The 24,784-nt window shown below is 50.9% G+C and overlaps 1 protein-coding gene across 2 annotated transcripts in view; it reads right to left on the reverse strand.

The window, feature by feature from the left end:
- Positions 1-24,784, reverse strand: part of ATP10D (ATPase phospholipid transporting 10D (putative)) — a 2,065,840-nt gene that overhangs the window by 471,398 nt on the left and 1,569,658 nt on the right. For both annotated transcript variants that reach the window (XM_069631716.1, XM_069631715.1), the window contains one exon: positions 141-266. In XM_069631716.1, the coding sequence (XP_069487817.1) occupies positions 141-266 (126 nt within the window). The remainder of the gene's footprint in view (positions 1-140; positions 267-24,784) is intronic.

Raw genomic sequence — 24,784 nt, forward strand, 5'->3', positions numbered from 1 at the left:
TTTTCCTTCATGTGCGCATTTTAACATCTAAGTGCGGTTATTTCTATCACTTGTAGACCTAAATATAACTAAGCCGTCATATACATTGATTTCCATCATCAATCTTAATCCCTAAATAAAGGATTAATAAAAATACATACCACATTTTTGTAGAAAAAATACAGAGCCATGTTTGCAAGTCTTGTGTAACACCAGTGGCCGTGAACCAGAAGCAGCTTACTGAGATGTTTGAATAGTGAAACTGCAAAATCGCTGGTCATCACCGCCTAAAGCATGCAATACAAAATAGGGTTGTAACAAAGGTAATATAACAATTAACTTAGCATTCACTAACTGGCAAGACAACCTGTATGCAGGTCTAGGAAAAAAAAACACTCAAATTCCGGCTCTGTCTGTCAAAAAAGGAACAAACCAACAAATGTCTCAATTTATGGTTAAAACCAGTCAAATGACCCAAAAGCATCTCATAGTAAAAAAGTCAAAAGCCATTTCTCCAAGGATCAAATAGTTGGGTACAATTTGCAAATCCATGCATAGAGTGGGAGTCCTTGTTCAGAACTTGATAGCCGGACGAAACTCAACATGGATAGCAAACCTGGTCCAATATCAAATCCTGGTGCATTGAGAACAGAGTCAAGGAGGGCCAATCATGAACTGCTTACCCTTGTTCATGCATGCACATTGGGAAGAGGGCCAATTCCCTGCAAACAAGGCAGGTGGCATGCCAGCACGCGAAGCCTCCATGTTTCACCTACCTGAAAGAGGCCAGACTAAAACATTAGACAATGCCCCTCCCTGGAAATGAGGGCAGGACATACACACATAGAAGGGAGTCAGGTCCCCAGCGACAAGGCCTATCATAACCCAAGAGTCCAAGGAGAGAACAGGCACACAAATCAGATCTCTTCCCACCCCAATTACTCCAGTAATCACTGTATAAAAGGAGACGGAAATCTCCTGACTTTGCAGGGGAGAAGAAGGCAGTTCCAGAGTAGTGGGATTGTGAAAGGAGGTTCAGTCCAGGAACTGTGGTAGTTAGCCTGGGAGGGTCTCCTGGGAGGACAGCTAATCAACAATGTACTGTAAGGAAGGTACGGTATCAACAGTAAGACAGACACAAGGGACCACAGTTCAAGGGTGTTTATTGAACTTTAACAAGGGTGTGATTAACTCCCAGTTAATCCTAAATCAACAGATGGGAGCGAGCTACGACCAACAAAAAATAATAATGCAGTCCTAGTGGAGTCTATCCTTACCTCTAATTACAAATAGTGTGGGGTAGTGTTTATGAAAAAGAAAGAAATATTTACAAAATGATATGTCAGGATGTTCAGGCCGTTGGCCTCCCTTCCCCACGTTTTCAGCACGGGCCAAGGCGGTTCACTCGAGCACAGCACAATCTCTGGCTTCTTTGGCACAAGGATACAGTTCAAGTACCAGCATCAGGGCCTTCTGTGCCCAAGTCTCTTTACTTATCAAAGTCTCTTGATTCAGAGAGCCTGATGTACCAAAACAAACAAAACGTTCCTTTCTTATTACAAGTACTCAATTCAGGCAATTCATTCTTTACCCTGGATTCCCCTCAGCCGGGCTAAGATCCCCTTTTCAATGTTTAGAGAATATTCTTTCTCGGGTGACTCACAGCTCACCCCGGATCCCCCTTAGCCGGGCTCAGATCCTTCCTCTTACGCAATAAGTCTCCCTCAGGCGGGCTTGGACCAATTTCAGTTTGTATTTGCTATCAAAGACTTTTGAATGTGCACAGGGTTTTGCTTGACCCGTTGCAGGACAATATCGGTTTCACAATTGCTTATACATTTGCCACCTCTCAGTTGGATACCTAACAGACCTTCGAATGAGCAGCCACGTGGCACCACACCACTCTATACGGTATCTATTTTGGCTTCAAAAGGTTCAGTCACTCCTTTGCTGTTCAATTACATTTGCGTCGCTCGTCACATACGCTTCAGATTTCTCCATACAATGTTGCTGCTTGCAAACTTGGTTCTGACAGACCAGTCTGCCATCAGTCTCCCCGACTCACCGGATGTTCAGACTTTACTGGCGCTGCTTTGTTGTAGGAACCAAGGACAGTACCACAGCGGCAAACACTCCTCCCCGCCTTGGCAATCGACACGTGAGAGCCCCGGGTATCTCCACCACACAATTCAGGTTTCTTCAGCTTTAATTCCAGATCTTATGTTTCTTATTCTCGAAGGCTCGTGAAAGTAAAGGTTTTCCTCTGAAAAGGTCAAGGGCACTTTCCTCCTTGCAACCCGCTCTGGTCTTGCAGTCTTTCTCCTCGTATTAAACTGCCATCTTAAAACTGCTGCTTCCTAGTGTTTTTTGCCTTGCTCAGAGTGTGCTTTCGTGCTCTGCCTTTTATCCATGTGGGGAAGTGTGATTGAAGTTCGGTGTGTGTAATCATCAGTAATTCCATGTCAGGTATATGGCTCGGGTGTTAGTCTGTTTTCTCTCACAGTGAGCTGTCTGTGAGAAAGTGTTTGTGTCGGGAAAGGGGTGTCGGGGAAGTTGAGTTCCTAAGTATCCTAAAAGGTGTTACAGGGAAGGGGATACCGCATCTCACCATTCAGTGTCCCTGTCCCACTCCCCGAAGACCCCTCATACAAGTGATCCACCCGCACTGGTCCACTCCCAGGAACTGGATCCAAAAGCGATGGCTGTGTCCTGGCCACCTGGATGACAGATCCCTGAGGACTAGCGGGTGAGGCACCTTCAGGTTTCTCACAAAATGCATGGAGCCCCTATTCTACAGGTATCAAAACTAGAATCCAGGCTAAAGGAGGAGTGCCGAGAGCCTGTGACAAGCAATTTGGGGTGCTCTCGCACATGTGATGGTGAGCATGCACTAGAATTGGTGGAAGACGTTCATGCACTCGATCCCCCGAATTTGAGTAGGTATGCAATTTATCACCAGGACCAGAACAGAGGGTATTTGAGCTTAGACCAGAGTGACATTTGCTAGTCCATCAGCGTACAGTCCATGTAGTGATCACCCATGCAGAGAGTAAAAAAAACCTGCCCCAGAAGTACCCACATAAGGGCCATAATAACTACCTCCATTTGACAGACAGGAACTATGCAGGAGACTCCTACAAAGGAGGAGGGGCTAGGGTGGGGAACTACAAACTATGCTCAAACGAAAGACTACAATAACCTTGAGAATAAGAGGTCCTTGGCGCTTTGTTAATTGTACAGTGGTGATGGGAGCTGCAGACTGCAGAATCTTGTCTTATTTAAACACTCCAACAGTAACCCCCTCTCCTTTTGCTGCCTGCAGCCCGTGCCTAACTCCCCCCATAGTCGGAGGACTCCTCTTGATGTTGGTGCAAAGCAAAAATTGGCAATAGATAGATCACAAAATGGAGGAAGTTGCACTCTCTCATGTGCTCTCCAGAGGTGGTTTACACCGGCAACTATTGCAAAATGAGCCATTGGCACGGACCTTAACAAAACCTCTTATAGGCACAAGATAAAAGTGAAGAACAAATGACTTGCTTCCCAGTAATGCTCTTTTTGATGGCTGTTCCTCCCATGGATTCCTCACCTAGCGAAGCCGTTCGTCAGAAACATTTCCGCCACTATGGGGTGCAGAGCGTATCCTCAGCGCCTTCGCCAGATGACTCAACACATCCCACACCAGACATGATGTTGGCACCAGTGTATATCGAGGCAACACGCCCCCTGCCCACAGTTCAACCCTTGTTCTCTAGCACTCCGACACGAAGCGACTGTGGAACCGAAGATTAACTAGCTATCAGCAAACAAAAGAGGTGTAGGTTGGGAGGGCAACAAGGAATCAGTTGGAGGACCATCCATCAGAATGAACATTACAGAGTTATGCAATTTGTTCTTCTAATGGATTCCTTCCACCCACAGATTCCTCATCTATGGATGGACTCCCATAGCAGTATGTGGATCTGGGAGAACAAGAGGACAACACCTAGACCGGAGAACTCTGCCGGACAGTCCTGCCGAAACGGGCGGTCTGGCCTGAGTGGGAATCCAAGCAATAATGCTTTGCAAACAGGTGCAGTGGAGCCCACATTGCTGCTTGGCAGACATCCAAGACAGGGACAGGTAAAATTAGCTTGGAAGCCTTCAGGCACATCATTTACAGCAAGATCATAGCATTCCAATATACAAAGCATGATCCACCTTGACAGGATCAGTTTAGTCAAAGCCCTGCCAACATGGATACCAGCATAATACACAAAAAGCTGGCCAATTTTCCTGGCGTTCCTCGTACGAGACACAAATTACTGAGAGCCCGCACCAGGTCCAGCTGATGGAACCGTTCCTCTGCTTTTGTAGGATGGGGCAGAGAATAAATACAAGAGGATGGATCTACACTTCAAATACACACTCTCAGTTTCAATAAATCAGTAGATACCTATGGGGGATGGCACAAAGACAGTTCTTACACCCTCAGGTGACTTAAATAACTAGGGCTCTGTGGACATTGATATATCACTGGCACATTTAGAGCAATACTGAGTTTGGTGTCAAAGAAAATGTTTTAGGGAAGAAAACAGAGGTTAACAAATATTCTTAAGCATGCGAGTACTTTTGCACCCTCCAATGCAAAGTAAATTAACCATTTCCTGGAGGAAAAGATAAAGCACCAAGTCAGAGGTAAGAGTATTTCAGGGAGCCAGTACAGCCAATGTTAATTTAGCAAAAGTCTAGGTGTGCTGGAGCACTTCTTGTAGGTGGGTAAAAAAAGTCTTGCACAATGTTTTAGAAGTCTTTCTAGAAAATGAAACCACTGTAGGGCCACAAGCTGGGTGGCTTGTGAGGGGCAAAGCTGCAAGCAACTCTGTAAAAGTAACCAAGTCAAGTCTCAACTGAGAGCTAGCAAGGCTACACAAGAGGTAAGTCCCCTTAGTTTTACAGTACCTTTGGTTTTAAGAAATTGGTTCCAGCTGGCTTCTGTCCCTGTGTAGGTCTGCAGATCCTGTTGTTCCTGGGCCTCAGTCGTGGGCACAAGAGGGAGGACATCTGGGGACTCCTGCACTACTAATGGAAGGTCGGCAGCAGCAATGGGCAAACTTCAGATCAGCGGCACTTCGCGGTTTCAGCTCCTCGCATCTCTCGCAAACACCACCACCGCGGTTCTCGGATACCACTATGGACTTTCCTCACATCTGGGGTCCAGCAGTCTGTTGAGGTGGCTCAGGCTTGGTCAGTCCTGCTTCTTGGAGTCCGGAGGATCTTCCTGGAGCTCGGGTGCGACTTAAAGACACTCACTCGATTCTGTTGTTCATTTCCCTGGCAATCGGTTCCTGCAGCAGCAATGGAAGTACAGCCAGCTCCGAGAGGATGTCCAGATGAGCTTGCCTTGGGGTTGATTGGTCCCACCAACCCAAGGGGAGGAGTCGTCCTTTGCAGGGCTCCTTTAGTCGAGGTGAATTTTGAGCTTCAGCACTGCAGCAGGGCTTCACCGGGCAAACCAACGGTCCAGGAGTTGCAGCAGGTGTCTCTTGCAAGTTCTTCTTCAGATTCCTTCGTCCAGTGGTCGACTGCCTTCCAAGCAAAAAGCCTCGCCTCTTATGCAGGTTTCTCCCAATCAATCGCAGCCTAGCTGCAAATCACACAGCAGGGTGGCTGTCCTCCAAGGACAGCCAGATGGCCAATTACCTTTGGGTGCATTCCTGTAACCAAGGGGATTAAGCACAGGGTGTTTCGGGCACCTCCCTCACTGCCTGCCCCTGCCAGACACTCTGGAGTCAGAGGCGGGCTTCACTAGTGAATCCTGCCAAAGACAAAACAAAGGGACCAAACATGGTTTGGCATGCAGAGTAAATCTCAAGAAGGACCTTTCCAACAAGAAATGGTGAAAAAAGAAGACTGTGGCCATTTTGACAAAATGGGCACCTTACTGCAGTTCCTTACTGCAGATGCGAACGCAGCCCACGGTAAAAGCACATAATGGTAGTAAAAAGTAAACCACTGCCACCAGCCATTAATTGTAGAAAGGGTGACATCAAAATGTTACATGAGAAGCTAGACAAAGGGCATACTGAGTAACCTCTCCAGCACCCTATTATAAGATAGTGTGTGCTGGGTCTAGAAAGTTATAATTGTAAGTAAAGTCAATTTCACCTCACTGACCTTGGAAACAGTAGTTATCCAAAAGAAGGTATTTAAACCTTGGGGATATCTAAAAGACTTACATGTGCCACTACACTGAAGGTGCTGTGGGACAATGTAAATATGATGCCTATGGAGTTTGTCAGACTCCAAAGTCAAAAGAAGAACAAGTTACTTTCTTACCTGGTAACGTTCTTTCGATGGGATGGTCCGACGACGTATTCCATATCTATGACATGTAATCACCACAGCTGTGCTGCTTCGGAAACTTTTTCGGCGTCTGCGTCCTGCATCGATGACGTCGATGCGCCGTCGTCGAGGACCTCCTCCGACGTCCGACGTCATCCGATGTGATAAGTAGGACGCACGACGCCCATAGCCTCAGTTGTAGTTTTTTCCCCCAGAACGTGTGACATAAGTCAACTGCCAGTCAGACACAAAGCCTTGCGGAACGTAAGCTGCAATCGCAAAAGAAATTCTGCAGCGGGGAAGGCCGGGCGGGAGCGATATGGAATACGTCGTCGGACCATCCCATCGAAAGAACGTTACCAGGTAAGAAAGTAACTTGTTCTTCAAGGGGATTGGGTCCTCCGACGTATTCCATATCTATGACAGACTCCCAAAGCAGTACCAAAGCAAGGAGGAGGGAAAGAATTTAGAATCAAAATGTAGAATAGCCAATCAAATAGCAGAGCAAAGGACCGCCTTGCCAAAGGCCAGATCCTGTGCTCGGATGGAATCAAGGGAATAGTGACGTACAAATGTATGTACTGAAGCCCAGGTGGCTGCATCACAGATGTTGCGAATAGGAACACCCCTCTGCAGGGCAGTAGACGCAGCCATACCCCTGGTAGAATGGGCCCGCAAGCCAGCCGGTGGGTCCTTACCCGCCAAACGGTAGCACTCCGAGATGGCCAAAATAATCCAGCGAGACAAAGTCTGTTTCGTCACAGCTTGCCCCAAACGCTTACCAGCGTAACCAATAAAGAGTTGATCATCCACTCTGACCCGGGACATGCGTGAAACATAAAAGCTTAAAGCTCTCCTAGGATCAAGCCTATGGAGCCTCTCCTCTTCCTTACCAGGATGCGGAGGAGGATAGAATGCCGGAAGAACAACCTTCTGGGCCAAATGAAATTCCGTCACTACCTTCGGAAGAAAAGAAGGACGAACTCTAAGGACAACCCTGTCCTTGTGAAATACAGTGAAGGGAGGCTTAACTGAAAGCGCCTGTAACTCACTCACTCTGCGAGCGGAAGTAACCGCAACTAAAAACACAGTTTTCAGAGTCAACAGCCTCAAAGGGCAAGAATGTAAAGGCTCAAACGGAGCACCCATAAGAAACTTAAGAACCAGGTTTAAATCCCAACCGGGCACCAGGAAAGGTGACGGAGGGAACACATTAGTGAGCCCTTTCAGGAACTGTGAAATCAAAGGGATTTTAAAGTAAGAACACTCTTCAGACGAGCGCTTAAAGATGGACAGCGCCGCCAGGTAACCCTTAACGGTACCCACTTGCAAGCCCCTGTGGGCCAAAGAAAGTAAAAAGGACAGAACCATGGGGATGTCACATGCAAAAGGATCCACATTCTGAACTCTGCACCAGTCGCAGAACTTACGCCAACGGCAACGGTACAGAGACTTTGTTGCCGGCCTTCGGGCCGAAAGCAACACCTCCATCACGTCCTCAGGGAGGTCCCAATCCTTATACCTCAACCTTACAGAAACCAAGCGTGAAGGTTGAGGGATCTGACCTCTGGATGGAGAACCTGACCCCCCTCCCGTGAGAGCAGATCTTCTCGGTAGGGAAGACGACGTGGAGGGCAGATGGATAAGTCGAGAAGGTCCGGGTACCACGTCCTCCGAGCCCACGCCGGGGCAATGAGGATCATCCGGGAACCGAACTTCCGTAACCTCCGCAGCACTTGCGGGATGACGGGGACTGGAGGAAACGCGTACAGCAGCGGGAATGACCACTTCACCACGAACGCGTCTCCTAAGGCTCCTTCTGGAGGAAATTCCCGCGAGCAAAACCTTTCGCACTTCCGGTTGACACTGGAGGCGAAGAGATCCACTTGAGGGGTCCCCCAAAGGGCGAAGATCTCCAGGAGAATCTCCTGAGCCAACTCCCACTCATGAGAGATCGCGCTCTGCCTGCTCAGAGCGTCCGCCGTCACGTTTTCGGCACCGGCCAGATGAACTGCCGAGATCGAAACTTCCTGCTGGATGGCCCAGAACTCGAGCTGCATCGCCTCTCTGCACAGAGGAAGTGACCCTGCCCCCCCCTTTTTGTTGAGGTAGTGCATGGCCACTGTGTTGTCCGTCAGGATCAGGACATTCTTCCCTCGCACAGACGGCAGAAAAGCCTTCAGGGCTAGCCTGACGGCCCTCAGCTCCAACAGATTGATATGGAGTCTGGACTCCGACGGAGACCAACGACCGCTGACTGTCGGCCCGTTGGCATGAGCTCCCCATCCCGTGAGGGATGCATCCGTCACGATCGTCACCTCCGGCCAGGGAAGCCAAAATGGAGCCCCCTTCATCAAGTTGCCTTCGACGGCCCACCACAGAAGGTCCCGGGCGACCGAGGACGGCACCTGAATCGAGTCCGACATCCTGCCGGAGGACTGCGACCATTGCGTCTTGAGTGCCCACTGCAAAGATCTCATCCGCAGGCGAGCCTCTGGCACCAGAAGAATGCAGGATGCCATGAGGCCGAGCAACCTCAAGAACTCGAACGCCGGGAGCGTCTGGGCATGCTGAAACTTGTGCACCATCTGCTGAATGTGAAGAGCCCTCACCTGGGGAGGAAAACACTGCCCCAGGGAAGTGTCGAGCACTGCTCCGATGTACTGGAGCCGCTGCGTTGGCGTCAAATGGGACTTCTTTAAATTGAGGGAGAAGCCCAGCCTGTGAAGGGAGCGACAGGCGATCGAAAGATGATCCAGGACTTGCTCGGGAGAGCTCCCCCTGATCAACCAATCGTCCAGGTAGGGGTAGACGTGAATCCCCCCTTGCCTGAGATGCGCTGCCACCACCACCATGAGCTTGGTGAAAACCCTCGGGGCGGAGGTCAATCCGAACGGCAGGACCCGAAACTGAAAGTGCGAGTCGCCAACCGCGAACCTCAGGTACTTCTTGTGCTTGGGATGGATCGGCACATGGAAGTAAGCATCCTTGAGGTCGAGTGACACCAACCAGTCCTGAAGCTGAAGGGCCTGGAGGACTTGAGAGAGAGTAACCATCTTGAACTTGTCCTTCCTGAGGAGTTCGTTCAAATCGCGCAAGTCCATGATGGGTCTCAATCCCCCGTCTTTCTTCGAAACCAAAAAATAAGGGGAATACCATCCCTTGTTCCTCTCCGCTACAGGCACCAGTTCTATGGCGCCTTTCTCCAGCAGGGCTTGAATTTCCTGCGCAAGGAGCGGATCCGGACTCTGCAAAGAGAGGTTCCCCGGTGGATTGTCGCGAGGCCTGTGCCGAAAAGGAAGACAGTAGCCGTGGGTTATGATCTCCAGAACCCACACATCTGAAGTAATGGCTTGCCACTCTACAAGATGCTGCGCCAGCCTTCCCCCAACCGGCAAACCATGGGACATGGCCTCACGACTGAATGGGAGCGGCTGCGGCGTTACCTGAGGGCAAAGAGGCAACTGCCCGAGCGGCCTTGGCACCACGGGTACCCTGTCGTCCACCTCTGGTACCCCTGCGTTGGCCTCTTTGACTGCCAGCTCCTCTCGCTTTACTGAAGGATGAGTAATAGCGAAAGGAACCACCCCTCCACTGCTGTCCCCTAGGACGAAAAGGCGGAGGTTGGCGAACTGCAGCGCCCAACGACTTTGCTGCAGCTTTTGAGGTCTGCAACCTCTCAAGGCTCTCGTCAGCCTTGCTGCCAAAAAGGTGTTCACCATCAAAGGGCATGTTGAGGAGCCGGGACTGCACATCAGGAGCAAACCCCGACTTCCGCAACCACGCAAACCTGCGTATCACGGTGCTCGCCGTCATGGACCTACTGACGCATTCAGCCAAGTCCAGACCCGACTGAACGGACTCACACATGGCATCCTTACCATCCTGGACCATAGCAAGGAAACCATCCCGTTCAACCCCTTCGGGAATATGTTCAGCCGCTAACGCAACACAGTTCCACAGAGTGTGCGTGAAGCGTGACAAGGCACAAATGGAGTTGGCCGCCTGAAGCGCCATACCACCAGAAGAAAACACTTTCTTCGCCCAGCCATCAAAACGTTTGTCGTCCCTATCAGGAGGGATGGTAGGGTACGATATGGTCTCCTGTCACATGTTTCACTTTATATGTAATAAATAAAATGGTCCACTTGGTACTGTGGAACATTTACAGGCACGTGGGGCTCCACATATGGATGTGTTGTTGTAGATTAAAGATGCTACTCAATTTGGTAAAGAAAGTGATGGCTGTGTGATAGAGTTTATAGAACAACATGTTACTTGTTCCATCCCTGCTCAGCATATCAATGCAAATTTATGGAACTAGATGGAAAGATTTCAAAAGCACTCATGTATAAAGTACTGTCAGAGAAAATATAAAAGTAAAGACAAGTAGTACACAGATTTGGCTTTTCTAGGCATATTACACCAGTTGAACGACCAAATAGATCAATGTCATCTCTTCGACACCATGTTACTTTTAAGTCACCCAGAAATATGTACCATTTAAAAAGAGATAAGGAACGCCAATTCATTAATAATTACAACCCTGTCATTGCTCAGCTTTGGAATGCAAATACTGATGTACAGTATGTTGCAGATGGTACAACAGCTTTTGCTCATTATGTTACAGCATACATGACAAAATCAGAAAAGAGCAAGTAGTAGCTGAAGTATGGGCAGACATATCAGCGGACAAAAGTCTCAGTCAGAAACCTCTAATCGTTCTGAAGATGTTCTCTCATAGAGAGTGTAGAAGCTACAATACTGCAGTTCAGCAAATTAGATTGTCTCTGTGTGGACAGTGCATTAATGTAGTATGGTTAAGTCTTGGCCCAGCTACAACAAGAAATTGAGTACTGAGGCTTTGAGTGAAATACAGCAGTTAGCTGAAAGAGAACCTGATAGTACAGATATTTTGAAAACCAACTTGATTGATACCTATTATCCAAATATTATGATCAGAGTTGGACTATCTGTGTTTGTATGAAGTAGCCGAATGCTACTCATATCGAAATATTGAAGCTAACAATGACAGAGGACGGTTAGAAATACATGGCTCTACTGGTTGCCTGGTGAGAGATGAAAAGCCAAGTCTCATCAATCACATGGAACTGTCTTGACAAACTGCAGAGATAAAGGAATTATTGTATTTTTTCCATTTAAAGTTATTCTTCTCATGGCGGGCAAAGAGTGATTTGCTTGGAAGTTTTCCAACTTTTGAACAATCATTTCTTGCAAAAAAAAGAATTACATATCCATAGTTCAAACAGTACATAGAATTACTGAAAATGAACTACATCTAGAAGAACATTTGGCAGCTGAATTGGCAAAAGAGACTCCTGAGGAAAGTCAAGGTTCTGGAGAAGGGCAGTCAACATGTCTTAGGTAGACTACACAGATGAATGTGCAGACCGCTGCATCAGAGGAAACAACCAACACTTCCACTAACCAAATGGTGAGCCATGATGACATGCAGAGGTTGCAATATTGTGCATTAGATTGTTTATGTTTTTGAAATAATATATTTTTCTATTGATTATGTTCACAAAAATATCAATTGAATATAAGTTCAAAAATCTTCATTGATACATATTCCAGGATAAACAGAAACCACACTTGCCTTCCAAGTACTCTTTTTTTAATTTTAATTTGTCTGCAAGTATCCTAGAGATATGTTCTACTTATTAATCAAAGCACCAGGTTTTTTGTTAACTTTTTCCCAAAATGTGTAACATAGATATTTTCAACAATGTGTGTTTTTTCTTTTGAAGTTGGGTTATATTGCAATTATTTTCTCCATACATTATAATTAGAAATAACTATATTTAATATACAGGAAGATGACAGTACTCGAGCTACATATTTCTTCATTTGGAAAAGCTCAGGCGGAAGAGATATGATATGTGATATATTGATATTCTTTAATGACATAGTTCATTTAGACATGTGGTTCTATTAAAATTAACGTATTTTAGTAAATATAATTGAAGTTTCTATTGGAATATGGAATTGAGTGTTCTACATTGTTTTTTCTAATGAATGACAGTTTTAAAAATATGACTGCATACAACTGTCAGTTTTGTGTCTGCACTATCCATTATGCAACATTGACAGTAATGCCGGCATCATATGTAAGATTGGATCCATTTCAAAGATTCCATTTTCCTCTAAATGATCAATGTATGTTTTTATATACTGAAGAACGAAACAACAAGAAATGACAACTAACTTTCTAACAATACATATATTTGGGTGTGAATATGTATTTCTACTTTGATTTAAACGGGGAAAATATTGTGCTAACTTAAACATCAATTCCCTATGACACCAGCAAAGTTCAACAGGAATATTTCTAACCAAATCAGCACTCGTCCCCACATAGGACAATAAAACACACAACATTAATTAAAAGACTGGAAGTATTTGGCATTCAAAACTTTGCACTACAATGGCTGAAATCGTTCCTTACCGACAGAACCAAAACAGCATACCTAACATCCTTTACATGAAACGCAAAACACATCACCTGTAGCATACCACAAGGATGAGGTCTCTCCTCGATCCTCTTCAATATATGGCACTCATAATGGACCTAATATAAACTCCTTGACTGACATTCTGCAATTACGCAGATGACACCCAGCTCATTTATTTTTAAATGTTTTATTATACAGCTCAGCATGGTTTACAAAATCAAAAAACATTTAGCCAAATCACTAGATCATTATTAAAACAATTTCAATTTTTCCATTACAAGAAAACATGATTTACACAGCTTTCGAACGGCTCGATGAGCTTTCTGAATGCCGTCGGCCATCATTGTTTTCAACTTAATGTTCTCTGGCCAAAACTGTCAGTTTCTACTTTCTCCGATGACTGCCCTTTCAAACATGGTAATTTCCTCTAAATGTTACAATCAAAAGTTTTACCAGTGCCAGATTGATGTTGATTTTTTCACCTTCCACCAAAATTCACCATCACTCGCCCAGGAATAGGACTCATTCTCTTTTCAGTTCCAGGCATGTTAGAATCAGATGTTTTAAAGACTTCCTTACGGTGGGTGGGCTGTTGACACAATCTACAAGTTGTAGTTCCACTTAATTTTCTCCTCTTATGGATTGTTTCTATTATGGGTAAGTTGTTAAACCGAAACCTCATATGTAGTGATCGAAAGTCGAATTAGGGTAGAGTCTCAAGTAGCTAGGCAGCGCATTTACGGGGTAATTCATAGAATTCAGCGCACAAGTGGCGCATGCGGCTGGCACACAGTGTGCGCGTGCGAATCCCTGCGCCAGCCGCGTGCGCCAAAACCCATTTCCGCGCACAGCGTATTCATGGATTCCAGCTACCAAAACCAGCCGTGGCGCACAGTGGCGCAGCGACCTGCAGCAGCGCCAGTTACGCCCCCAAGAACGCCTCTCGCGCATGGAAAAGCCATCAAAATCCCCAATCCAGCGCAAAGGGCTGCGCTAACCCTGTACCAGCATGGCAAGCGGGCTACGTGTATCACTGGGGTGCGCGGGAAGTACCTCACGTCATTTCAGCTGGGTATGTGCATTTCAGGGGTGCGCGGGAATTTTCACACGCGATTCCATCAGGGTACATGTATTTCAGGGGTGCGCGGGAAGTTCCACACGCGATTTCAGCATGGTACGTGTATTTCAGGGGTGCGCGGGAAGTTCCACATGCGATTCCATCAGGGTAGGTGTATTTCAGGGGTGCGCGGGAACTTTCACACGCGATATCAGCAGGGTACGTGTATTCCAGGGGTGCGCGGGAAGTTCCACACGCGAATGTCCAGGCTACGTGTATTTCGGGGTGCGCGGGAAGTTTCACACGCGATATCAGCAGGGTACGTGTATTCCAGGGGTGCGCGGGAAGTTCCACACGCGAATCTCCTGGCTACGTGTATGTCGGGGTGCGTGGGAAGTCTCACACGCGAAGTCAGCAGGATACGTGTATATCAGGGGTGCGCAGGAAGTTACACACGCGAATCTCCTGGCTACGTGTATCTTGGGGTGCGTGGGAATTTTCACACACAAAGTCAGCAGGGTACATGTATATCAGGGGTGCGCGGAAAGTATCACACGCGATTCCATCAGGGTACGTGTATTACAGGGGTGCGCGGGGAGCACCACACGTGAATTGCATGTGTGGGTCCTCCCAGGTGTTCCCTCTACACCCTCACGGCCCCTGCAGGTGGCTCACACCACAGGGGCCTACCCTGCACATGTCCTGCAGGCACCCCATCCACCATGGCCATGCCCCCCAGCCAAACCACATGTCAACTTGCACTACTGCCCAGCAACGCATGTCCCCCTGCACCCCCAGCCACCAGGGGCACCCTCCACCAGGCCCCCACCCATGTCTCCACCACCCCCACCCCCCAGCAGTGCAGGGGCAGCCTCCACCAGGCCCCCACCCATGTCCAACTAATGTCCCCACCACCCCCACCCCCCAGCAGTGCAGGGGCACCCTCCACCAGGACCCCGACCATGTCCAACTCATGTCCCCACCACCCCCACCCCCCAGCAGTGCAGGGGCAGCCTCCACCAGGCCCCCACCCATGTCCAACTCATGTCTCCATCACCCCCACCCCCCAGCACTGTGGGGCACCCTCCACCAGGCCCCCACCCATGCCTCCCACCACCGCCACCCCCCAGCACTGTGGGGCACCTGCCAGCAGGCGCCCACCCATGTCCGAATCATGTCCCCACCACCCCCACCCCCCAGCAGTACAGGGGCAGCCTCCACCAGGCCCCCAGCAGTGCAGGGGCACCCTCCACCAGGCCCCCACCCATGTCCAACTCATGTCCCCACCACCCCCACCCCCCAGCAGTGCAGGGGCACCCTCCACCAGGCCCCCACCCATGTCCAACTCATGTCCCCACCACCCCCACCCCCCAGCACTGTGGGGCACCCTCCACCAGGCCCCCACCCATGTCTCCCACCACCAACACCCCCCAGCAGTGCAGGGGCACCCTCCACCAGGCCCCCACCCATGTCCAACTCATGTCCCCACCACCCCCATCCCCCAGCAGTGCAGGGGCAGCCTCCACCAGGCCCCCACCCATGTCCAACTCATGTCCCCACCACCCCCACCCCCCAGCAGTGCAGGGGCACCCTCCACCAGGCCCCCACCCATGTCCAACTCATGTCCCCACCACCCCCACCCCCCAGCAGTGCAGGGGCAGCCTCCACCAGGCCACCACCCATGTCTCCCACCACCCCCACCCCCCAGCACTGTGGGCACCTGCCAGCCGGCCCCCATCCATGTTCAGCTCATGTTCCCCACCACCCCCACCCCCCAGCAGTGCAGGGGCACACTTCACCAGGCCCCCACCCATGTCTCCCACCACCCCCACCCCCCAGCAGTGCAGGGGCACCCTCCACCAGGCCCCCACCCATGTCCAACTCATGTCCCCACCACCCCCACCCCCCAGCAGTACAGGGGCAGCCTCCACCAGGCCCCCACCCATGTCTCCCACCATCCCCACCCCCCAGCAGTGCAGGGGCAGCCTCCACCAGGCCCCCACCCATGTCTCCCACCACCCCCACCCCATAGCACTGTGGGGCATCTGCCAGCAGGCCCCCACCCATGTCCAACTCATGTCCCCACCACCCCCACCCCCCAGCACTGAGGGGCACCTGCCAGCAGGCCCCCACCCATGTCTCCCACCACCCCCACCCCCCAGCAGTGCAGGGGCACCCTCCACCAGGACCCCACCCATGTCCAACTCATGTCCCCACCACCCCCACCCCCCAGCAGTGCAGGGGCATCCTCCACCAGGCCCCCACCCATGTCTCCCACCACCCCCACCCCCCAGCACTGTGGGGCACCTGCCAGCAGGCCCCCACCCATGTCCAACTCATGTCCCCACCACCCCCACCCCCCAGCAGTGCAGGGTGTTAGGCGGAAACCTGTGCAGTTCCCTCTGGGACCACTGCAAAAGGTTTAGGACTACAGGTGTTTGGCAGTAAACCCACTTGGTAGCAGTCTGTACCACACAGATTCACTGTTGGTAGCTGTGGCTGAGCAGTCAGACTTCCCTCAAGAAGAGTTAAGCAGTATGTGGAGTATACAAGATAGGGCAATTCTTCACAGGAAGATAAGCAAACACGCAACGAGGCTCAGTGTAAAGATATTAAGGTATTTATCTATAACGAAACATCTATATAAAAACACTAAGGTACTATCACGGCAAATGAATCAATTACAATTACTCTACGAAGAAGAAACGATCAATCCCCCTAGCAATATTTCGACAAGTCTAGGTTTTACCGGCACCACTTGTTTACAGACAGAGGTGCATGCCTCAACCTAGATGGCACTCTAATATTAGTTAGGACGAGAGAGAAAAATAGGCAGGTTATGAAATCAACACAGTTCAATAATTCACGGGAAAAATGCAAGGCAAGAAGGCAAGAACCACAATAGATCATAAAGTTCAGAGGCCAGGCCCACTCGGAGAGAGGCAAGGCGATATGTCCCAAAAGTCTCTAGTAGAAATGCGTTCGAGTCTTTGCAGCAAATTGTTATCGGCAGAATGAACCAGTTCAGAACAATACGTGAGAAAGCTTGGAGGCGACCCAATGGAAAGGAGAGGATTAAGACACCTCACTCGAACCGATTGAAAGGGAAGCCAGGCGGACACGGTACCTTGTTGTGGAGGGCAGCTCTGGCGGGGGCAGTTGTTCCTGGTGGTGGATGCACGTCGGGTCTTCGCCAAGAGTAGAGATGTTCTCGTCGTCGAAGAAAAGTGAAGTCTGGTGCACCACCAGGGAAGAGACCAGCCACGGAGTGCTCCGTCACATGGCACCACCTTTTGGTCGCGGTACAGGGGTAGTGGCTATCCGGTTGCCGAGGTACTCTGCACGGGCAATTCGACCACTGCGTCCTGAGGCAAATAAAAAGCAAAGGGGACTGGTCGTTCCCACCAGTCAGGGGAAGAGACTCTCCGGCAGGGTGATCTCCTCTGTCGTCGGGAAGTGATGAGTCGGTTCTGCAGGGCTCCACCGGAGGTGTCGTCGTGCAGGTCGGCTCAGCGTTACCCTCGTCGGATTCTTAGGTCCTGTGGCGACTTCTGAAGATCCAGTCCCAAAAGCCCTGCTTTTATGCAGAAAACCCCCATTCATTCAGCCTAGCTGTCAATCAACACATGCTAAGTGGTGAGCGGGGAGGCTCACCACTTGGGCCAATCACTCCAGAGTGCGACCGGAGTTGGCAAGGCAACTCGGTCCAGGGTGCCTAAACCCCCTCCCACACCCCTGTGGTAACCCAGACAGAATGGCACCACTTTGGAGGGTCTCTGTACAGAGCCCGCCAAAAGTGGAACAAAGGGCTCAACCTTTGGTTTAGGAGTCACAGAGACGAACACAGACGCAAACCGAGTTCTGGCAGAAAATACCATCCGATAAACTTATTTAAGATAAGTAGACCGGTGGTACGTTAGAGATTAACGAGAAAAAGTATCTATCTCCAACAATGGGACGAATCCCAAAGGGTAATGTTCGGGGTCGAACATAACAAGTAGTTTCCACTGCCACCAGCCAAAACTTGACGAGGGGGGACGGGACAGGGCCCCCTCGAATAACAGATCCAGGAGTAATAGAATTACCCCTACTAGTACGTCCACAATAAGATGGTTTGTACTAGTTCTGTTAGTCAATTTAGGTCTAGTAAAGCCAATGGTGACTTTACATGCCCGGGGAGACAGTAGTCAGTCCCCGGGTATGGAGTCTATGGTGGAGGTCCGCTAGGACGCCCCAGTGTTACGGCACGTAGGGTGCGGTGTAACACACATAGAAAAACATATGAGACTCTATGGAGTAAAAGACCCCATAGCCCATAGCACACATTGACATTCAAAGGAATTACACACATACATGTCCAAGAGTGGGAGAAAAAGTGTCTCACTCTTGGCAGGATTGAAAAAAACAAACTCCCGAAATCCAGCAAAGCTGCTGGGGGACTCACTAGGTTAGGAAATTCAGCCTAAATAGAGAATTCTCCCTAACACAGGGGCAGCCTCCACCAGGCCCCCACCCATGTCTCCCACCACCCCCACCCCCCAGCACTGTGGGGCACCTGCCAGCAGGCCCCCACCCATGTTCAACTCATGTCCCCACCACCCCCACCCCCCAGCACTGTGGGGCACCTGCCAGCAGGCCCCCACCCATGTCCAACTCATGTCCCCATCACCCCCACCCCCAGCACTGTGGGGCACCTGCCAGCAAGCCCCAACTCATGTTCCCCAGCCAACATGTCATCACAATCTAGATCCCTGGTCCCTATGGTCAGCCTCCAAATGCAAAACACCCACCCGAGTATTGCATCCACCCACTCAGAAATGGCAATTACATGACAGAACACCAATTGCAAGTTTCGAAAGAAACACATGTCCCTCACATACACCCAATGGGTGTCAGTGAATCTCAAAACCCATATCATGATATGCATGAAACCAATGAGATGATACTACACATTGAAGTTCGATAAAAAAATATGTATTAAAGGAAACATAAATAGATTCAAAAATAAAGAAACAGAAATGGGAATGTACAAAAAAGAAAAGAAGCATGTCCGTGAAAAAAAGCAAAACCAAAAATCATAATCCAAAGTCACTGTCCACAAAAGAAAATCCAATGGGAAATAATAATTGAAAACCATTGCTCCATGGGTAAATTGTGAAAGAAAAATAAAATCCAACAGTGAACTATGTACAGACGAACAAGCCAGGGTCCATTATCCCAACAAAAGAAATGAAACCTATCTAACAACACTAACTAATATAATAAACTATATACAAAAATGTGGCCAATGTCCAAAAGGTCCAAAATAAATAAAAAAACAAAGGAAACCTAACACTAACTATATAACTATGTACAAGGGCAGCGGGATGGTCTGACGGCTCACTTTTGGATGCCCCGGGCCAGGGCATCATCAAACTCCTGCTCAATGTCCCAGAGGCGGTCCTCCTCCATGGCCCCGAGGGTCCGCAGGGCCGTCGACGTGTCCACCTCCAACCCCCTGCGGATTGCCTCGAGGCACTCGGCCCGCCTCAGGGCCCTCCGCATGGAGTTCTCCGCCCTGGCCATCGTGAGCCGTGCCTCTTCCGCCCGCTGACGCTCCGCATCTATGGCGTGGCCCAACCGCTGCCACACGGAAGACACTCTCTGTCCTGGGTCCTCCTGCCCTCCGGCCGATGCCTGCCCCTCTGATGTTGAAGGCCCCGAGCCTTCATGGCTCCCAACACGTTGCTGCTGCTGCTGTGCCTCTGCCCGTGCACTGCCTCCTGCTGCCTGCACATCCTCTGCCGGCTGGGGTGCAGTCGTTGATGTGGCCACCCCTGCTGGACGTCCGACTCCCGACTGTGGCAGGGATGCCTCCTCCACCAGCCTGGCCGCACCGTCAGAGGCAGCTCCACAGGGCACCCGGGCGACTGATGGATGGGAAGATGGCACGGAGGATGACTGGCGCGTAGGGGGTTCAGTTGAGAAGGGGGTCGTAGCAAGCCCCATCAAACAGAGGAATCCCACCTGGGTGACCTGTCCCAGTAGGCTGACGTGGTCAACGAGCCATTCGAGATGACGTGCAGTCTCCTCATGAAAAACTGCAGGTCACCTCGCATGGCCCGTTGACGCAATGCCACACCAGTCAGGACAGGCTCCACCCCCTACAAGGATAGCCACGTCCGCAGGCAGAGGAAGGCCAGTTGTCGTTTGCTCATCCCCTGCCTGAAAACGGGTCTGGACGTAGGCATCCCTGCTGGTGCAAGATGATGCAGGGACAGGATCAGGGACAGGATTGCACACAGGCACCTCCGCGGCGGCCTGTGCTGCCTCCTGTCTCTGGTCCTGCACTGCACCACTAGCACCAGTGGGATCCCCACCTCCAGACCCCGTCGCTGTTGCTTGCACGGCCTCCTCCTCCACCAAACCCCCCACCAACCTGGATGACTCCGTGCCATCTTCCCCCGTTGGGCCCTGTGGGGTCCCAGCTGCTCCTTCTGCTGCCGAGGAGTCCAACTCCAACCTCCACCTCTTGGACCTCCCTCCGGCAGCTGCGGCCTGGGACGCAGCACCGGATTCCTCACTCCCCGACGAGATGACAACCTGGGAGGGGAGCCGGGCCTTGCGTCTCCGGCTGGTGGTGGGATCCCCACCGCTGTGCTCCACAGCACCTTCTCCGCCCTCTTCATCAGTTGAAGCTGCAGACAGGGAGAAATAAAACACAGGCATCAGGGCACTGTACAATGGACACATACACACATGACAGTTGTACATGAGTGGCATTGGCAAACCTCAGACATGCCATCACAATCCCCAACACACATGTCATTTCAACTCGCACACATGAGCCATACCACAGCCATATCGCAACTGCCAGCACCATCCATACACATACAACAGCATGAGCAGGCAAAGCTGAGGCAGACATCACATGCAACACAGGAAGTGCACCACACATGTACACACACCACCACACTTGCATGCATGTGTACACCTCTGCCAAGTGTCACAGTGTTCAGATGGGCATCCATGTCACATCTGCCAATCATGCTTCCACATCCCGCTGTCACATGCATCCATGTTGCATCACTGTTGCACCCTTGTCAAATACACACAAATGCACATGTACACAGTGCTGATACATGCAGCTGAAAACAACATACATGCGTGACATCATGGACATGTCTACTTACATACACATTCATCCAAACATGTGTGCCCACACAACTGCATTTGGCATGCAAGCCTACACACACAAGCACCATCCATGTCTCACACATTACAGCCCTCGCATGTGTTAGCCCCACGGCCCTGTACACCCCCACCCATACTCGACCCCACACAAACAGATGTGCAATCTGCACACTACTGAAACATCACCACACGCACAGCTCACAATCAGGATGCATGTACACTTACCGCTCGACTCCAGACGGGTCTGCCTCTCAAGGACCTGGATGTGGAGCGCTGGGGATATGCGTTCCAGGACCCTCATGTGATCTTCCGACAAGTGGCCCCAGTGCCCCTTGGCATCCGCTGCCTTCAAGAGGTGCCGGGCCTTGTTCAGGGTCCTGGACCTGAAGTCCTCCCAGCGCTTCTTGACATGTTGGAAGTCGCGGACTGCCACCCCCTCCGCGTTGATGGCAGTCACGATGTCAGTCCAGATCCGAGTCCGTCCTTCCTTGTCGGCGCGGGAACTTCCGAAGAGGGCATCATATTGCCCCAGGACTTGCTCCACCAGGACACCAACTTCCCTGGCACTGAAGCTGGTGCCCCTCTGCCTCTCCGGCCTGGGGTTGTCAGTGGTGCCAGATGTTGCAGTGCCCGACATGACAACCCCAGAGGCAGGAGTGGGTGGACAACTGGGTCCTGGGGCTGGGCTGTGGAGCGATGGAATCCCAGTCTGGAGTCTTCGGTTCCAGCAGGGGTGGTCACAGCAACAGCACCCCTGGCTGATGTGCAGGCAGCAAATGGCAGGGCACGTGGGAAGCAGGCATTCAGGCAGCAGCAGATGGCAGGTGGCAGCGGGCTCGGGGCTCTGGGGGGCAGTAGTTCGGCCTTCTGGGCAGGAGCGTGGTCTTCCGTGTGCTTACGCGTGGCCAGCTTGATACGGAGTGATTTGGCACGTGAAAATTCGGCACGTCAGCATGTAATTCGAGGAAAGGCCCTTAGCGCGTAAGCGCGTCTGCACGCATACGCAATTTCATTGGACAGAAGGCCCCTCAAGCGCAAGCGCCCCTGTGACGTGATGCGCACAGGCGTGCATGGCCATTTCAGCGCACGTGAAAACTGCACGCCCGCATGTAATACGGGGAAAGGGCCCATGCGCGTAAGTGACGTGACGCGCGTCTGCGTTTCCCTCAGCACGGGTTAAAGGTGAGCGGGCCCAGCAGTTCGCTGTATGTGCCTTTCGTGGAGACCGACGTGTGTTGCTGCTTCCTGTTGTTTCGTGCGCCATCACAACTTCACAGCTATCAAGGACGTATCTCTTCTTTTGGCGGGGGTATTGGCTACGTGTGTTTTTCTGCATCGCGCTAGTCAGACGGTGAGTCGCACACGCTCTTTTTCCCACTGCGGGTGCCCCTGTGTATCGCACCCATTTTCGATGTCATAGTAGCCTGCGTGTCCCACGCATACGCGTTATTCGTGTTACTGGGTGCCACCGCGTACTGCGGGAGGTTGAATCCACGCACGTATGCTGCAGGGTTGCGTGCACGGTTTTACTGCAGTTTTGGGGTGCCTGAGCATTGCCTGACCCGTCACTACATCACCGGGGTCACATACAGCCTTGCAGGTGCAGGGGGGCTGTTAAAATCTTGCTTCCCACCCCCTTCACCCCAATTGCCCAGGTCAACTGTGGTGTACACCTCCCATTGGCACCACTCCATCTGTGCCGGCACTACTACATCTGTGCCATGGTTGGGAGGCCACCAAAGGTGAGGGGCGCCTCAGCTGGGCGTCCTCCTTGTGGCGGGCGTGGTCGGGGACGTGGCCGTGGTGACCAGGGAGTAGGGGGACTCCAGGGTGTCCAGGGTGGCCACAGAGGAGGAAGAGGCAGGGGTGCGCCACTTGAGCATGTGCCATGTTTCGGTGCAGTCATGCCACCACCCCCTGTGGTTCCGGGGGATGCAGCTTCTGCATTTGGCACTGGCGCCCGTGTGACCCGGCAGTCCGTTCCATCGACTGCCATGGGCCGAAGGGTAGTGGTAGCTGCAGGTGCAGCTGTGGACACCGCCACCCAGGCTCGGGGTCTGCCAGCACAGGCTGCGTTGGCACTTGAGGAGCCCTTGGTAGATCTCCAACAGGCCAGGGGGGAAACCATAGGGGCAGGCCGGGCTACTCAGACCAAGACACGTGTCCCTGGGGCAGTCATGTCATCTACTGCCCCGAACAGCCGGGTGTTGGCAAGTGCAGGGGCAGATGCGCCCAACAGCACCCCGGTTGTGAGTCTGCCAACCAGGACCGTTGCGGTCAATGACCCTGCCACAGCTGGTGTTGCTGCGCAGGGTCTATTAGTGGGCACCCAGCTGCCACTGACACAAGTCAGGCCTTTGGTCATCCCTCCACCTGCCACTCCCTTGGCTCAATCCACCGAACCCACTGGCCATACTGGTCAGGGCGGCATTAGCCAGCCAGGGTCTGCGCCAAGGTCCAAGAGGAGGAAGGTTGCACCTGCAGCACAGGCTGGGACCCCACACACAGCCACGACCTCCTGCACGTCGAGGAAGAAGCCTTTCTGTAAGCAGGAACTGGACTTCCTCGTGGACTACCTGCGGGGCCACAGCCGTGACATGCTAGTGGGTGCCAATAGTCAGACTACGGCTGCCCAACGTGACACCCACTGGAAGCATGTTGCGGAACATGTCAGTTCATTCGGCCATGAGGTGCGCACGGCGCAAGAGTGCAAAAAGCGTTGGAATGACATCAAACGCAGCCCTAAGGCTAAGCGTGCCTCTAATTACAACTTCACTCTGGTGACTGGCGGTGGGCCTGCACCAGAGGAGGAAGAGCTCACTCCGCATGAGGCACTCGTTGCGGAGTTCATACCACCTGAATTGGTCGAAGGAGTGGGAGAGATGCTGGACTTTGATGCCCAGTCCAGTGAGTGTTGATGCGGGTTTGTTGAGGACGTGTGTGTTTCACTTGTGGGATGTGTTGTGCATGATTGCCGCTACATGTGACGTGTACATGGTTCTGATGTGTAAGTAATGCAATGCTTCCGTCATACATGTCTCCTCTGCCTGCATGCGGGGACTCCATGTAGGCATGCTCCCTTGCCCCTCCTCCGCCACTCTGCACCCCAGTTCCACCTTTGCACTGGTGTTCTTCAATCTTGCTAATGTTTACTTTCTTGTTCATGCGTCCTGTGTAGATGCTAACTTCCAGCGTAGAATCTGCCAAACATATGCCGTGTGGTACAGCCTTAGTACTTGATGCAGGGTATCTCACTTGTACTGTGCATAGGTCAGATCTCCCGCAGGGACATGAGTGCCCATTCATGCTCCATGTGCATTGCACGCATGCCCCTATGTGTCCTTTACTGGAATCAAAAATTTCAAAAGTCAAAAAGTCGAAAAGTCGAAAAAAAAATGTCGAAAAAAATAATGTCGAATTTATTTTTTATGACGTTTTTTTTCGAAATGGGGGGGTTCCCCCCCCCAATCCCCGTTTTTTTTTTTTTGTTTTTACCTTTTTTTTTTAAATATAAACTAGAGCCCAAACAAAAATATCGAAAAAAAAAAATAATTCGACATTTTTTTTTTCGACATTTTTGATTCGACTTTTTTGACATTCGAAATTTTTTTTTCGATATTATGACTGGACACCTCCTTTACTGGATGATCACTGTAATACAAGTCTTTGGTTACATACATTGCCTGCCATCTCATCAGCCTTCCCATGTCAACTGTGGCTCAGTACTGCGTTGCACACATGTTTAGGCTCTGACAATCTGTGTGGCTCACAGGCC

The sequence above is a fragment of the Ambystoma mexicanum genome, chromosome 6q, assembly GCF_040938575.1.
Source record: "Ambystoma mexicanum isolate Mex_15411 chromosome 6q, UKY_AmexF1_1, whole genome shotgun sequence".
In the NCBI taxonomy this organism is placed as follows: Eukaryota; Metazoa; Chordata; class Amphibia; order Caudata; family Ambystomatidae; genus Ambystoma; species Ambystoma mexicanum.